Source organism: Felis catus, chromosome D4 (assembly GCF_018350175.1).
Source record: "Felis catus isolate Fca126 chromosome D4, F.catus_Fca126_mat1.0, whole genome shotgun sequence".
NCBI lineage: Eukaryota > Metazoa > Chordata > Mammalia > Carnivora > Felidae > Felis > Felis catus.
The window spans coordinates 25,104,433-25,121,107 of NC_058380.1; the positions used below are offsets into that span (position 1 = coordinate 25,104,433).

Consider the following 16,675-nt stretch of genomic DNA (forward strand, 5'->3'; position numbering starts at 1 on the left):
GCATCCTATTGAAAAAAAAAGATTATTCTGCCTCAGGGCCTAGCATGGTGCCCTAGGCACTACAAATGCTCAATAAGTTATTTATAAGAGGAAAAAACAGCATTATTTAAAAATCAGACAGCAGGAGTGCCTGGGTGGCTCAGTCGGTTAAGCATCCGATTTCGGCTCAGGTCATGATTTCACAGTTTGTAGGTTTGAATCCCACATTGGGCTCTGCACTGAAAGCTCAGAGCCCGGAGCCTGCTTCAGATTCTGTCTTTCTCTCTCTCTCTCTCTCTCTCTCTCTCTCTCTCTCTCTCTCCCTGCCCCTCCCCTGCTCTCTCTCTCTCTCAAAAGTAAACATTAAAAAAATAAAGTAAAATAAAAATAACAAGTAGCAACAATGAACTATTGGGACCTCATCAAGATAAAAAGCTTCTGCACAGTGAAGGAAACAATCAGCAAAACTAAAAGGCAATGGACGGAATGGGAGAGGATATCTGCAAATGACATATCAGATAAAGGGTTAGTATCCAAAATCTATAAAGAATTTATCAAACTCAACACCTAAAAAACAAATAATCCAGTGAAGAAATGGGCAAGACATGAATAGACACTTTTCCAAAGAAGACATCCAGATGGCTAACAGACACATGAAAAAATGCTCAACATCATTCATCATTAGGGAAATACAAATCAAAACCACATGAGATACGACCTCATACCTGTCAGAATGGCTAAAATTAACTCAGGCAACAATAGATGTTGTCACTTATATATAACACCCAGTGCTCATCCCAACAAGTGTCCTCCTTATTGCCCCTCACCCCTTTAGCCCTTCCGCCCACCCAACACCCTGCTGGCAACCCTCAGTTTGTTCTCTGTATTTTAGAGTCTCTTATGGTTTGTCCCCCTCCCTGTTTACATTATTTTTCCTTCCTTTCCCTTATGTTCATCTGTTTTGTATCTTAAATTCCACATATGAGTGAAGTCATATATTTGTTTTTCTCTAATTTTGCTTAGCGTAATACCCTCTAGTTCCACCCACGTTGTTGCAAATGACAAGATTTCATTCTTTTTGATCGCCGAGTAATATTCCATTGTATATATATATACACCACATCTTCTTTATCCCTTCATCAGTCAGTGAACATTTGGGCTCTTTCCATACTTTGGCTATTGTCAACAGCACTGCTATAAACATTGGGGTGCACATGCCCCTTCGAAACAGCACTCTTGTATCCCTTGGATAAATACCTAGAAGTGCAATTGCTGGGTCATAGAGTAGTTCTATTTTTAATTTTTTGAGGAACCTCCATACTGTTTTCCAGAGTGGTTGCACCAGTTTGCATTCCTATCAGCAGTGCAAAAGAGTTCCACTTTTATTCAACATAGTACTGGAAGTCTTAGCCATAGCAATTCGACAACGTAAAGAAATAAAAGCCATCCAAATTGGTAAGGAAGAAGTCGGTTAAGTGTCTGATTTCGGCTCAGGTCATGATCTCATGGTTCGTGAGTTGGAGCCCCACGCTGGGTTCTGTGTTGACAGCTCGAAGCCTGGAGCCTGCTCCAGATTCTGTGTCTCCCTCTCTCTCCGCCCCTCCTCTGCTCACACTCTATCTCTCTCTCAGAAATAAATAAAAACTGGAATGGAGGAACTATGGTCCATTCCAATTGTAGAATATTATATAGTCTGAAAAAATGAGTAAATTTCTATGACACAAAAGTGAAGAAATGAAATACTTTATATTGTTAAATGCAAAAAGAAAGTTATAGAAATAATGGTATAATAATTCATTAAGTAAAACAACAAGAATAAAACTACATGCATATTTGTAAAATGCCTAGAAAAATGTCTAGAGCACTCTAGAATACTATACATCAAATGGTTATTTCCTTGGGATAAGACTGGTTTTCATTCATTTTAGTTTCTTTTTTTTTTTAATGTTTATTCATTTTTTTATGGGGGAGGCAGAAGAGGAGGACAGAAGATCCTAAGTGGGCCCTGCACCGACAGCAGAGAGCCCGATGCCGGACTCAAACTCACAAACTGCAAGATCATGACCTGAGCCAAAGTCTGACACTCAACCAACTGAGCCACCCAGGCACCCCTAATTTAATTTCTTAAGCATCACTTGCAATTCTTTTTACAATGCACATTATTATAATTTTTAAAGAGCCAGGGAATAAGTTTCTAGAAAGATTCCTTTAAAAATGAGAGAGGACCCAAATAAAATTACTAACAGAAGGGAAGAAATAAAAACCAACACCATAGAAATAAAAGCAAATGTAATAGAATATTATGAAAACCTATATGCCAACAAACTGGACAACTTAGAAGAAATGGATGAATTCCTAGAAACATATAATCTATCAAAACTGAAGCAGGAAGAAATAAAAAGTTGAACAAACCAATCACTAACAATGAAATTGAATCAGGAATCAAAATACTCCCGACAAACAAAAGTCCACAACCAGACAGCTTCATTGTGAATTGTACCAAACATTTAAAAAAGAGCTAATATCCATTCTTCTCAAACTATTCCAAAAAATACAAGAGGAAGGAAAACTTCCAAATTCATTCTATAAAGCCAGTATCACCCTGATACCAAAACCAGATAAAGACACCACAAAAAAGACGACTACAGGCCAAGATCTCTCATGAATATGGATGCAATCCTCAACAAAATATTAATAAACTGAATTCATGGGGCGCCTGGGTGGCGCAGTCGGTTAAGCGTCCGACTTCAGCCAGGTCACGATCTCGCAGTCCGGGAGTTCGAGCCCCGCGTCGGGCTCTGGGCTGATGGCTCAGAGCCTGGAGCCTGTTTCTGATTCTGTGTCTCCCTCTCTCTCTGCCCCTCCCCCGTTCATGCTCTGTCTCTCTCTGTCCCAAAAATAAATAAACGTTGAAAAAAAAATTTAAAATATTAATAAACTGAATTCAAAAATATATTTTAAAAAATCATACACCACGATCAAGTGGGATTTACTCCTGGGATGCAAGAGTAGTTTATAAGCTGCAAAATAATCAATGTGGTATGTCACATCAGTAAGAGAAAAGATAAAAACCATATGATCATTTCAACAGATGCAGAAAAGCATTTGACAAAGAACATCATCCATTCATGATAAAAACCCTCTGCAAAGTAGGTCCAGAGGGAATATATCTCAACAAAATAAAGGCCATATATGAAAAGCCCATAGCCAACAAGATATTCAATGGTAAAAAACAGAGAGCTTTTCCCCTGAAGGTCAGGAATAAGACAAGGATGACCACACTCACCACTTGTATTCAACATAGAACTAGAAGTCCCAGCCATAGCAATTTGACAACAAAAAGAAATAAAAGGCATCCAAATTGGTAAGGAAGAAGTAAAACTCTACTGGCAGATGACACAATACTATATATAGAAAACGCTAAAGACTCCACCAAAAAACTCCTAGAACTGATAAATGAATTGAGTAAAGTCACAAGATACAAAATCAATGTTCAGGCATCTTTTGCATTCCCATACACTAATTATGAAGCAGCAGAAAGAAAATTAAATAATCTCATTTACAATTGCACCAAAAATAAAATATCTAGGAACAAACTAAACCAAAGAGGTGAAAGATTTGTACTCTGAACACTATAAAATATTGATGAAAGAAACTGAAGACACACAAAGAAATGGAAAGACGCTCCATGCTTATGGATTAGAAGAACAAATACTGTGAAAATGTCTATACTACCCAAAGCAATCTATACATTAAATGCAATCCTTATCAAAATACCAACAGCATTTTTCACAGAACTACAATAATCTTAAAATTTGTATGGAACCACAAAAGACTCTAAATAGCCAAAGATACCTTGAAAAATAAAAACAAAACTGGGGGCACCTGGGTAGCTCAGTTGGTTGAGCATCCAACTTCAGTTCAGGTCATGGTATCACGGTTCATGAGTTCAAGTTCCACGTCAGGCTCTGTGCTGACAACTCAGAGCCTGGAGCCTGCTTCAGATTCTGTGTCTCCCTTCCTCTCTTCCCCTCCCCTGCTTGCATTCTGCCTCTCTCTCTCTTTCTCTCTCAAAAATAAATAAACATTTTAAAAATTTTTTAAAAAGGGGGGTGCCTGGGTTGGCTCGTTGGTTAAGCATCAAACGTCGGCTCAGGTCATGATCTCACAGTTCGTGGGTTCAAGCCCCGCATCGGGCTCTGTACCGACAGCTCGGAGCCTGGAGCCTGCTTCGAATTCTTTGTCTCCCTCTCTCTCTGCCCCTCCCCCACTCACACTCTGTCTCTCACTCTCAAAAAATAAATAAAAAACATTTTAAAAATTTAATTAAAAAATGTTAAAAAAAAGAAAGAAAAACAAAACTGGAGGAATCACAATTCCAGACTTCGTTACATTATAAAGCTACAGCAATCAAGACAGTATGGTATTGGTACAAAAACAGACACATAGATCAATAGAACAGAATAGAAAACCCAGAAATAAACCCACAATTATATGGTCAATTTATCTTCAACAAAGGAGGAAAAGAATATGCAATGGGAAAAGACAGTCTCTTCCACAAATGATGTTGGGAAAACTGGACAGCTACATGCAAAAGAATGAACCTGGACCACTTTCTTTCACTATATACAAAAGCAAACTGAAAGTGGATTAAAAACCTAAATGTGAGGCCTGAAATCACAAAAATCCTTGAAGAGAGTACTGCCATTAATCTCTCTGACATTGGCCATAGCAACTTCTTACTAGATACGTCTCCTGAGGCAAGGGAAACAAAAGCAGAAGCAAACTATTGGGACTACATCAAAATAAAAAGCTTCTGCACAGCAAAGGAAATAATCAACAAAATTAAAAGGCAACCCTACTGAACGAGAGAAGATATTCGCAAATGACATCCAATAAAGGGTTAGTATTCAAAATATGGAAAGAACTGATACAACTCAACACCCAAAAAACAAATAATCCAATTTAAAAATGGGCAGAAGACATGAACAGACATTTCTCCAAAGAAGACATCCAGATGGTCAACAGATACCTGAAAAGATCCTCGAGGGGAACCTGGGTGGTTCAGTCAGTTGAGCAACTGACTCTATCAAAAAAATTTTTTTTTAATGTTTATTTATTTTTGAGAGAGAGAGAGAGACAGAGCGTGAGTGGGGGAGGAGCAGAGTGAGAGGGAGACACAGAATCCAAAGCAGGGTCCAGGCTCTGAGCTACTAGCACAGAGCCTGCCACGGGGCTCAAACCCACAAGCCGTGAGATCATGACCTGAGGCGAAGTCTGATGCTCAACCAACTGAGCCACCCAGGCACCCCAGCAACTGACTCTTGATTTCAGCTCAGGTCACGATCTCACAGTTCATGAGTCCGAGCCCCATGTTGGGCTCTGTGCTGACAGCGTGAAGCCTGCTTGGGATTCTCTGCTTCCCTCTCTCTTCCCCTCCCCTGTTCGCACTCTATCTCTCTCAAAAATAAATAAATAAACACTAAAAAGAAAAAAAAAAGACGTTCAACATCTCTCATCATCAGGGAAGTGCAAATCAAAACTACAATGAGATATTGCCTCATACCTGTCAGAATGGCTAAAATCGACAACACAAGAAACAAGTGTTGGTAAGGATGTAGAGAAAAAGGAACCTTCTTGCACCGTTGATGGGAATACAAACTGGTGCAGCTGTTTCCAAACAGTGGAAAAAGAGTATGGAGTTTCCTCAAAACCTTAAAAATAGAACTGCCTAATGATCCAGTAATTGCACTATTGGGTATTTACCCCCAAAATACAAAAACAGTAATTCAAAGGGATACCCCTTTGTTTAAACCCCTATGTTTATAGCAGTGTTATTTACAATAGCCAAACTATGGAAGCAGCCCAAGTATCCATCAATAGATGAATGGATGAAGACGATACCACAGATATATATAATGGAATATTATTCAGCCATAAAAAAATATAAAATCTTGCCATTTGCAAAGACATGGATAGAGCTAGAGTGTGTACTGCTGAGCGAAATAAGTCAGTCGGAGAAAGACAAATACCATATAATTTCACTCATTTGTGGAATTTAAGTAACAAAACAAATGAGCAAAGGAAAAAAGAAAGAGAGACAAACCAAGAAAGAGACTGTTAACTATAGAGAATAAACTGACGGTTACCAGACGGGAGGTGTGTAGGGTGATGGGGGAAAGAGGGGATGGGGATTAAAGAGTACACTTAACATGGTGGGAAAAAAAAATGATTTTTTTAAAAAATAAAAAGATGGGCGCCTAGGTGGCTCAGTCGGTTGAGTGTCCAACTTCGTCTCAGGTCATGATCTCACAGTTCGTGAGCTCAAGCCCACGTCAGGCTCTGTGCTGACAGCTTGGAGCCTGGAGCCTGCTTCCAATTCTGTGTCTCCTCCTCTCTCTGCCCCTCCCCTGCTCATGCTCTGTCTCTCTGTCTCTCAATAATAAGTAAATGTTAAACATTTTTTAAAATATGTATTAAAAAAAATAAAAAGAATAAGAAAACCTAGGGGATAAAATAAAAAACTGTTTCTAAGGGTGTTATCAAGTATAAAGTACTTTAGAGCAGCTATTAATATTTTTTTTAAGTTTATTTATTTATTTTGAGAGAGAAAGAGAGAGAGAGAGAGAGAAAGAGAGAGGGGGAGGGGCAGATAGAGAGGGAGAGAGGGAGAATCCCGAGCAGGCTCCACACTGTCAGTGCAGAGCCTGATGCAGGGTTCGAACTCATAAACAGTGAGATCGTGACCTGAACCGAAATTAAGAGTCTGTCATTGAACTGACTGAGCCACCCAGATGCCCCAAGAATAGATAAACTTAATAACTTTTTCCCTTAAAGAATTAAAATTGTATGTATGGCTTCTTAATAAAAAACAATATAGCTATACTTAAGTCACCAAGCTCTAAACATAACTCCTATTAGTAAAAAGAACATACTGAGTCTTAAAGATCGCAAAACACTTGCCAATTAAAAAAGGGGCTACAGCCCTAAAAAAAACAAAAAAAAAAAACCCCCACAACTTATAACAGAAAATTTGAATTTTTTGAGACCCTAAAATAACCTAGTATCTTTAACCTCTTAATCCTATGTCATACTGATTCTAAAAATGGTGGTGTGGGGGGGGGGGGGGTACTGGGCACTAACGGCCTCTCCATTTAATCTTTGCAATCAGGGCTTCCTCAACTCAGCCAGACTCCAACTCTACCCCTCACCAGTCCCTACATGTAATAAGAGATGTTTCTGAAAGTCACATATTCTATATTTGAGAAGCAGGAAAGTAGAAAATACATTAAGAGTCATTACACGTATACAGAATGTAGCAATAATTTTAGACAATAATATATATGTACAACATTCAGAAGTTTGCATTTAGTAAAAAAAAAAAAAATCAATACAGTAAACAAGTCCTCAAAAGAGGACTTGGCGGGGTGCCCGGGTGGCTCAGTCGGTTGAGCATCCGACTTCGGCTCAGGTCATGATCTCACAGTTCGTGAGTTCAAGCCCCGCGTCGGGCTCTGTGCTGACACACAGAGCCTGGAGCCTGCTTCAGATTCTGTGTCTCCCTCTCTCTCTGCCTCATCCCCCTGGTGTACTCTGTCTCTCTCTCTCAAAAATAAATAAACATTAAAAAAGTTAAAAAAAAAAAAAAAAAAAAAAAAAGAGGACTTGGCATTCAATCCCAGCTGTCACTAGCCCTCTAGCTGAGCAAGCCCTTCAGTGATTGCTCCATGGCTGGAGCTCCTCACTTATAAATAAAGAGAGATGATTTTCAAGGTTCCTTCCAGCTCTACAAGAAATCCTAACAATTTCACCTTTTCCAAACTAGAATTACAAGCAGGAGAAACTATATTCTAAAATATTCAGTATTTAAAACAGAAATCTGTATTTATATGTGAGGTGATGGATGTGTTAACTACATTGGAGGAATCCTTTGACAACGTTTACATTCATCAAATCATCATGATGCACACTGTAAATATCGTACAATTTTATTTGTCAATTGTACCTCTATAAAGCTGAAAAAATAAAATAAAAATTGGCTAAAAAATAGGGGGGAAAAAAGACACTTTAAACCACATAACAAATTCTACCTACTGCCTCTAAGTCTTGGTTGTAAGACTCTGATATTTACAAGTGGACTATGTTAAAAGACCAAAATCTGGTCATGTTAACTCATTTCTTTCTACTTGAAGTTCTGTTCAAAATGACAAAGGTTTGTCAGAGGCAAGGAGTGGGGGAAATGGGTGAAGGTGGTCAAGATGTAAAAACTCTGAGTTATAACTAAGTTCTGAGGATGTAATAATATACAATATTGGTGACTGCAGTTAACAACACTGTATTTTGTATTTGAAAGCTGCTAAAATATTAGCTCTTAAAAGTTCTTATCCAAGAAAAAGAAATTTAGAACTATATGATGTGATCGATGTGAACTAAACTTACTGTGGTAATCATTTTGCAATATATACATGTATAGAAATCATTATATTGTACACCTTGGACTAATATAATGGTATATGTCAATTATATCTCAATAAGACTGGAAAAAAATGGAAAGGGCTGAACACTGAACATTATCTTAAACTTGTTTCCTCAAGCAAATACAATAAAAAACTGTTGACTAAAACACCAATATTTAAAAATAAATCTTTCAAAGATGATGATCTTCTGAACTCATCTGACTATCCTTTATTTCATACAATTAATATGCTGAGCACCTACTATATTTTAGCTTGATTCTAGTGTCTCAAATAAAAGTCAAAGGTAGGACGAGAATCTTACCAACATGGCCTCCTCCAATGGTGTAGGTCTTCCCGGATCCAGTTTGTCCATAGGCAAAAACGGTTGCATTATAGCCCTCAATGAGCGACAACACTAGTGGCTTTATACATGCATTATAAACTTCATCTTGAGTGGAATTCTTGCCAAAAACAAAATCAAAAGTAAAGACTCTATCTCTCCCAATGATAATTTGCTGGGTGTTTGGAATAACTCTCACACAAGCTTGATGATTATGAAGAACTTCTTTGCATAGCAGAGGTCGGATTCTTACAGCAACTTTTACTGGTATTTCTTCCATAGCAACTTAGATTTTACTTAATATTCAGTATCTAGTGTGAGAAATATCCATTTTATGTAATTTCTGGACTCCTGTGTAACAAAATAAAAACAAAATTTAGTTATTGACTTCTCTACCCCAATAAATTAACCATCTTCTCAAGCAAAGTCCATTAAAGCAGGTTTTCCTCCAATATAAGTCGGTTCCAAAGAGTAAATCTGTCTTATAAAAATACACCTATAATTTACAGATGAAATGTCTGGATTTATTGCAAAACAATCTAAGGAGTAGAGGCCAGGAGTTGGTAAATGATGCAGCAAAGTGATAAGTGCATGGGATTCTATTGTGCCATTCTTTCTGTAGTAAAAATAGGTTTCCCAGTCCATTAATCTAAATACTGAATAACTGGAGAGTTAGAAAATTAAGACAAGGAAATAACCGAATAATTGTACACCCGTGTTGAAAGAAAACCCTTTACTAGATTTTATAGCTATGTGCTGGAAAGTAACATCTTTTTGCCACAAATATCAGAAATAAATCCATGAAAATAGTCTCAAGGATTTCTATGATATAACTTGAAACCAAGTTATTGATTATTCAAAAATAATCAAAACTAACTGAAACACTGCTTTTCTACTTCTAAAATATGGTATACTTATTTCTGAAGACTTCTGGTAGAATTAATACATTAAAAAATAAATTGCCCACTATACTTATAAGGAACCTGAAAAATTTTTAAAAATTCCACTTACAGTAGCATCAAAAAGAATATAATACTGGGGTCCCTGGGTGGCTCAGTCAGTTAAGCAACAGACTCTTGATTTCAGCTCAGGTCACGATCTCATGATTCATGAGACTGAGCCCCACGTCAGGCTCTGCGCTGACAACACAGAGCCTGCTTGGGATTCTCTCTCTCCCTCTCTCTGCCCCTCCTCCACTCACATTCTCTCTCACAATAAACTTAAGGGGTGCTTGGGTGGCTCAGTCGGTTGAGCATCCGACTTCGGCTCAGGTTGTGATCTCGTGGTCTGTGAGTTCAAGCCCTGCATCGAGCTCTGTGCTGACAGCTCAGAGCCTCGAGCCTGCTTCGGATTCTGTGTCTCCTTCTCTCTCTGCCCCTCCCCCATCATGCTCTGTCTCTCTCTCTTGTCAAAAATAAATAAGCATTAAAAAAATAAATAAATAAACTTAAAAAAATACATAGGAATAAGTTTAATAAAAGACATGTAAAACTTATACTCTGAAGATTATAAAAGATTGTTGAAAGTAAAGAAGATCTAAATAAATGGAAAAACATCTCATGTTCATGGACTGAAAGACAGTATTGTTAAGATGGCAATATTCTCCAAACTGATCTACAGATTCTATGCAACACCTATCAAAATCTTAGATGGGGCGCCTGGGTGGCACAGTCGGTTAAGCGTCCGACTTCAGCCAGGTCACGATCTCGCGGTCCGTGAGTTCGAGCCCCGCGTCAGGCTCTGGGCTGATGGCTCAGAGCCTGGAGCCTGTTTCCGATTCTGTGTCTCCCTCTCTCTCTGCCCCTCCCCCGTTCATGCTCCGTCTCTCTCTGTCCCAAAAATAAAATAAAAACGTTGAAAAAAAAATTAAAAAAAAAAAAATCTTAGCTGAACTGCAGAAATTGACAAGCTTATCCTAGAATCCATATGGAAATTCAAAGGACAAAGAATAGCTAAAACAATATTGAAAAAGAACAAATTTGGAGGACACATTTTCCCAATTCTAAAACCAAGCAACAGTAATTAAGACATTGTGGTACTGGTATAAAACAAACTAAAAGATCAATGGAGAAGAATTGAGAATCCAGAAATAAACCCTCATATTTTGGGCAAATAATTTTTGACAAGAGTGCCGAGACAATTCAATGGGGGGAAAGAATAGACTTTTCAATAAATGGTCATAGGACAACTGGATGTCCACATGCATAAGAATGCAGTTTGATTCCTACTCACATGATATACAAAATTCAATTCAAAATCATTCATAGACCTAAATGTAAGAGCTGAAACTTATAAAACTCTTAGAAGAAAACACAAGAGTGACTCTTAGTAACGTTGGATTTGGCAATGGTTTCTCAGGTGTAACACCAAAGCAAAAGCAATAAGCTTTATAAGGAAAAACAGATAAAATGGATTTAATCAAATGTAAAAGCTTTATTCCTCAAATATATAAAAGTGGTTAATAAGCACAGGCAAAGATGCTCAGCATCATTAGCCAGTAGGGAAATGCAATCAAAACTACAATAAGATTACTACTCTAACCCCACTAACACAGCTATAATCAAAAAGACATCATATAGCAGACACATGAAAAGATGCCCAACATCACTCATCATGACACAAATGCAAATCAAAACCACAATGAGGTATCACTTCACACCTGTCAGATGGCTAGAATCAAAAAGACAAGAAATAACAAATGTTAGCAAGGATGTGGAGGAAAAGGAACCCTCAAGCACTGCTGGTGGGAATGCAAACTTGTGCGGCCACTCTGGAAAACAGTATGGAAGTTCCTCAAAAAATTAAAAATGGAATTACTATATGGTCCAGTAACTCCACTACTGGGTATTTACCCAAAGAATATGGAAGTACTAATTCAAAGAGACATATGTACCTGTTTCTTGCAGCATTTTTTACAATAACCAAGATATGGAACTATGGAAGCCACCCAAGTGTTAATCAATAAATGAATGGATAAAAAAGACATGGTATATATGGGGTACCTGCGTGGCTTAGTCGGTTAAGCATCTGACTCTTGATTTCAGCTCAGGTCATGATCTCATGATTCGTCAGATCAAGTCCCGAGTTGGGCTCTGAACTAACAGTGCAGAACCTACTTAGGATTTTCTCTCTCCTTCTCCCCAGGTCACACACACACCCTTTCTCTAAAAATCAATAACTTTAAAAAAAAAAGATGTGGGGGATATAAATATACATAGTAAAACCTTGGTTTGTAAGCACAATTTGTTCCAGAAACAGGCTTGTAATCCAAAGTACCTGTATATCAGAACCACTGGCTCAGCTGTGATCATGTGATGTTCGGCATCATGTACTACTTGTATTGCAAGACATCACTCATTTATCAAGTTAAAGTTTACGAGAAATGTTTGCTCCTCCTGCGCAACACTCACAGACCAAGTTACTCACAATCCAAGATTTTAGGGGGAGGAGGTAATGGAATATTACTCAGCCGTAAAAATGAATGAAATCTTGACATCTGCAACAACATGGATGGACCGAGAGGGTATTATGCTAAATGAAATAAGTCAGATAGAGAAAGACAAATACCATATGATTTCTTTTTATTTCTTTTTTTTAAAGTTTATTTATTTCTTTTAAGTAATCTTTACATCCAATGTCAGGCTTGAACTCACAACCCTGAGACCAAGAGTCCCATGCTCCACTGACTGAGCCAGCCAGGTGGCCCCCATATGATTTCACTTATATGTGGAATCTAAAAAACAAAACAAACAAAAAGCAAAATCAGATCCATAAATATAGAGGACAAACTGACAGTAGTAGAGGGTAGCAGGATGGGGGATGGACAAAATGGGTGAAGGGGAGTAGGAGATAACAGGCTTCCAATTATGAAATGAATGAGTCTTGGGGATAAAAAGTACAGCATAGGGTCAATGGTCTTATAATAGCACTGCATGGTGACAGATGATAGCTATATTTGTGGCAAGCATAGCATAACATATAGACTTTCTGTTCACCTGAAACTGAAGTAACATTGTGTGTCAACTACACTTCAATTTAAAAAAAGGCTTCAATTACAAAAAAAAAAAGCAACTCTTGATTTCGGCTCAGGTCATGATCTCATGGTCGTGAGATCAGGTGCCGTGTTGGGCTCCACACTAGGTGTGGAGCCTGCTTGAGGTTCTCTCACTCTGCCTCTCCCCCACTCGCTCGCATTTTCTCTCTCTCTCTCAAAAAAAAAAAAAAAGGATATTAATATATTTAAATTTTTTTAAGACAGTTCAAAATAAGTATTAGGATGTATAGAATATGGAACCTTCACATACTCCCAATGGAATTGTAAAATGATGCAGCCACTTCGGAAGAGTCTGGCAGTTCCTCAAAAACACAGAGTTATTATTTGACCCAGCAACTCCACTCTTTGGTATATACCCAAGAGAAATAAAAATATACGTTTTTATGAAAACTTGTACATGAACGTTCAGTCTTGGTAGGATAAAGCTTACACCATATAAAAGCTAAAAAGAAAATGTAACAAACAGTCTATGATAATTTTCAAGTGCAGATAATGAAAAATAATCAGTTTGGGGTGTGGCTGGGCTCTTTCGAGAAGGAGAGTCTTGAACACTATCATTAAGTAACCTAGTAGACTATTAACAGACTAAAATAACATTTTCGGCACTACTTGCTATGGAGATGATAATGAAGACATATTTAATATTCACTAGCCTTTAAAAAACTCTGCAGCAGTACTGCAGATTATAATTTCGTGAGTGGGAAAGTCTGAAAAGGATCACAGTAACAAATACATTAGTCTACTAAAAGCTCAGAGAGTAAAAAAAATACCAGCTCCCTTGGGCTGTAAAATCCCAAAACAGAGTCAACATGCTATGTGTAATGGTCAAAACAAAGAGATGCACCCCACCTTGTCACTTTTAATCATTCTAGTTAAAACTGGCTGTGAAAAAATACTCATATGTATGATAAATCCTTTCTTGTATCCTATATGACTCCACAGTCACTTGGTACTGGAAACTTTTCCAAAGAAACTATGAAGATGCTGAATAAGTTGGTTCTCTCAAATGTCTCTGAACATCTATATTTGAAGTTTTTTATCATACAGATTAGCTTTTTAAAGTTTGTTTATGGCATCACATTAAAACAAAAGTCATAGTCTATGCTAAGTCAAACCTAACTACTTCCAACAAAACTGCTAAAAAAAAGGTGCAGAATGCAACTGGGATATTTTCACTTTCTTGGTTTTTGCAATAGGAAACAATTTTGCTACAAGGGCAAATGAAATTCTATTCTATTCCAATAAATAAAGGCCCTTAAACATATGGCTTGCAAAAGAGTAATATTCAAGAATTTAAGCATTTAAAAAATCCATAGCATTTATACTTTAGATTCTGGTCAACTGCAGTAACCAGAAGCATGTGTATTGTCTCGCCAAGAAATGTAAAGAAAGGGGAAATCTGATTGGTAATATTTAGGCATACTCAATGGAGTTTTGAAATTGAGTAAAGGCAAGAGAATCTTTGATCAATGATGCCATGTCACTGATCAAAAAGAAGTGTCTTTTAATACTGTTTCTATCCTGTGCCCACGGCTTTTCAAAAGTAGTGGATTGTCTAAAAATTGTGGTCTGTTAATTATATTTTTGTAAGAAATTTCCCAGCAAATTAACAATGAATCACAAAAGGATCTCAGAAAAGGTCCCAAATGCATAAATGACTAGATAAAGAATATAGAAAGTGAAGTGGAAAAACAAAAATTTGACAACTTGGAGGGGGCGAAGTGTTATTTAAAAAGTGTTTTGGTGTGCCTGCCTGGCTTAGCCTCGGAATCTGCTACTCTTGATCTCCGGATAGTGAGTTCGAACCTTATCTTGGGTGTAGAGACTAAAACAAAAAAAAAAGTGTTTGAAACAAAGAATTTGGGTACCCTCTCTTTCTCAATCAAACCTGCCTCTGAGGGAGAGGGCTTTCAGACTTCTACAGCGTTGCACCAAAGTTTCAACATCCGCAACGGAAAAAGGAGACCAGCGACAAAACGAAACCCCCAGGGGGGATGGGCTTTCCCATCCCGTTTAGCTCCCGAAGTTGGAAGCACCGGCACAAAAAACACACAGGATCAGCCTCGGCGGGGCTCCCGTCCGGCGTTCGCTCACGTCCCTAATCCCCGGGCCTGTCTACCTAGGGGGACCCAACTTCCCCAAGCCGTTCTCCAGGGGTCCCAGCAACGACCTCAGCCCCCTCCAACGCCCTTCCTCGGCTTTGCCCGCCCCGCAACCGCCCCCGACCCCGAGCCGTCCCGCGGCGGCCCCTGACGCCCGACCCCTAGGCGGCGCCCCCTCCCCGAAACGGCTAGAGCGCGGGCGCTGCGGCACTAGGGCGGGAGGGCGCCGCACCGCACCCGGCCGCATCAGCCCCGCCAGGCCGGCACGCCACTTACAGACCGGCTCGAGAAAGCCCTGATCTCCGGCGGCGAGCACAGTACAGGCCTCCCCAGCTTCGCTCCGCCGGGCCGCCGCCGCCGCCGCCCGCGCCTTTTGTTGTCGCGGGTTCTCCCGGCAACGGCGAAACCAGCAGCCAGCGCGCCCCCTCCCGGCCGGCCGTTGCGCCGCGCCCCCGACGAGCCCCGCCCCCGAGGAGCCCCGCCCCACCGAGAGGAGCGCTGCGCTGGCCGCCTAGAGACCACCTCCAGGTGTGGCTACAAAGCCAACTCGCAGGGGACTGCTTTCAGCGTGCCGACCGAAGTCACTCACCACCAGTTTGTAAACTGAACGTAAGAAAGATTCACGTTGCGTTTCCATATTTTAGCTGCTAATTCAGTTTATTTTTATTGAAGTAATGTTCGTATAACATACATCAAGCCGCTTTAAGGTGTACATGAAGGCATTCTCAATGCTGTGCAACCATCACCTCTGGTTCCAAAACATTTTCATCACCACAAAAGGAGATCCCCGTGTCAGTTTGCAGCCTCTCCAGTTCCCCTCTGATGCAGTCCCTGGCAACCACTAATCTACTTTCTCTGTCTGTATGAATCTACAGATTGGGGGCACTTTGTATTCAGGGTATCATACAATTTGTGGCCTTTTGTGTCTGGCTTCTTTTGCTAAACAATGTCTTCCGGGTCCACCCATGTTGTAGCATGTATCAGTAATTTTATTCCTTTTGATGCTGAATAATATTCAATTGTGTGGACTTACCACCTTTTATTTATCCACTCATCTCTTGATGGATACGCTGGTTGTTTCCACTTTGGGCTAATATGAATAATGCTGTTAGAAACATTCATGTACAAGTATTTGTGCATGTATTTGTTTAACATCTGTTTTAGTTCTTTTGGTATAGACCTGGGATCTGGGTCATATGGTTATTCTATGTTTAACTTTTCTAATTTACTTAAAAAAAATCTTTTTTTTAATGTTTATTTTTTTTTCAACTTTTTTTTTTTTTTTTTTTTTTTTTTTTTTGGGACAGAGAGAGACAGAGCATGAGCAGGGGAGGGGCAGAGAGAGAGGGAGACACAGAATCGGAAACAGGCTCCAGGCTCTGAGCCATCAGCCCAGAGCCCGACGCGGGGCTCGAACTCCCGGACCGCGAGATCGTGACCTGGCTGAAGTCGGACGCTTAACCGACTGCGCCACCCAGGTGCCCCAATGTTTATTTATTTTTTTTTTTAATTTTTTTTTTCAACGTTTATTTATTTTTGGGACAGAGAGAGACAGAGCATGAACGGGGGAGGGGCAGAGAGAGAGAGGGAGACACAGAATCGGAAACAGGCTCCAGGCTCTGAGCCATCAGCCCAGAGCCTGACGCGGGGCTCGAACTCCCGGACCGCGAGATCGTGACCTGGCTGAAGTCGGACGCTTAACCGACTGCGCCACCCAGGTGCCCCAATGTTTATTTATTTTTTT

The 16,675-nt window shown here is 39.5% G+C and overlaps 1 protein-coding gene and 1 long non-coding RNA gene across 9 annotated transcripts in view; one reads left to right on the forward strand and one right to left on the reverse strand.

The window, feature by feature from the left end:
- KIF27 (kinesin family member 27) overlaps positions 1-15,345 on the reverse strand; it is a 101,808-nt gene extending 86,463 nt beyond the window's left edge. For 6 of the 8 annotated variants that reach the window (XM_045043005.1, XM_045043004.1, XM_023242211.2 and 3 more), the window contains exons 1-2: positions 15,208-15,342; positions 8,758-9,126 (exon numbers count right to left, since the gene is read on the reverse strand). In XM_045043005.1, coding sequence (XP_044898940.1) covers positions 8,758-9,055 — 298 coding nt within the window. In that variant the 5' untranslated portion in view covers positions 9,056-9,126; positions 15,208-15,342. Of the gene's footprint in view, positions 1-8,757; positions 9,127-12,051; positions 12,257-15,207 lie in introns of those variants that run through there. The other 2 variants (XM_045043001.1, XM_045043002.1) reach the window with 2 other exon arrangements.
- Positions 15,346-15,410: 65 nt separating this feature from the next.
- Positions 15,411-16,675, forward strand: part of LOC109493764 — a 34,060-nt gene continuing 32,795 nt past the window's right edge. The window contains exon 1 of the long non-coding RNA XR_006588697.1: positions 15,411-15,540. This is a non-coding gene — a long non-coding RNA (uncharacterized LOC109493764). The remainder of the gene's footprint in view (positions 15,541-16,675) is intronic.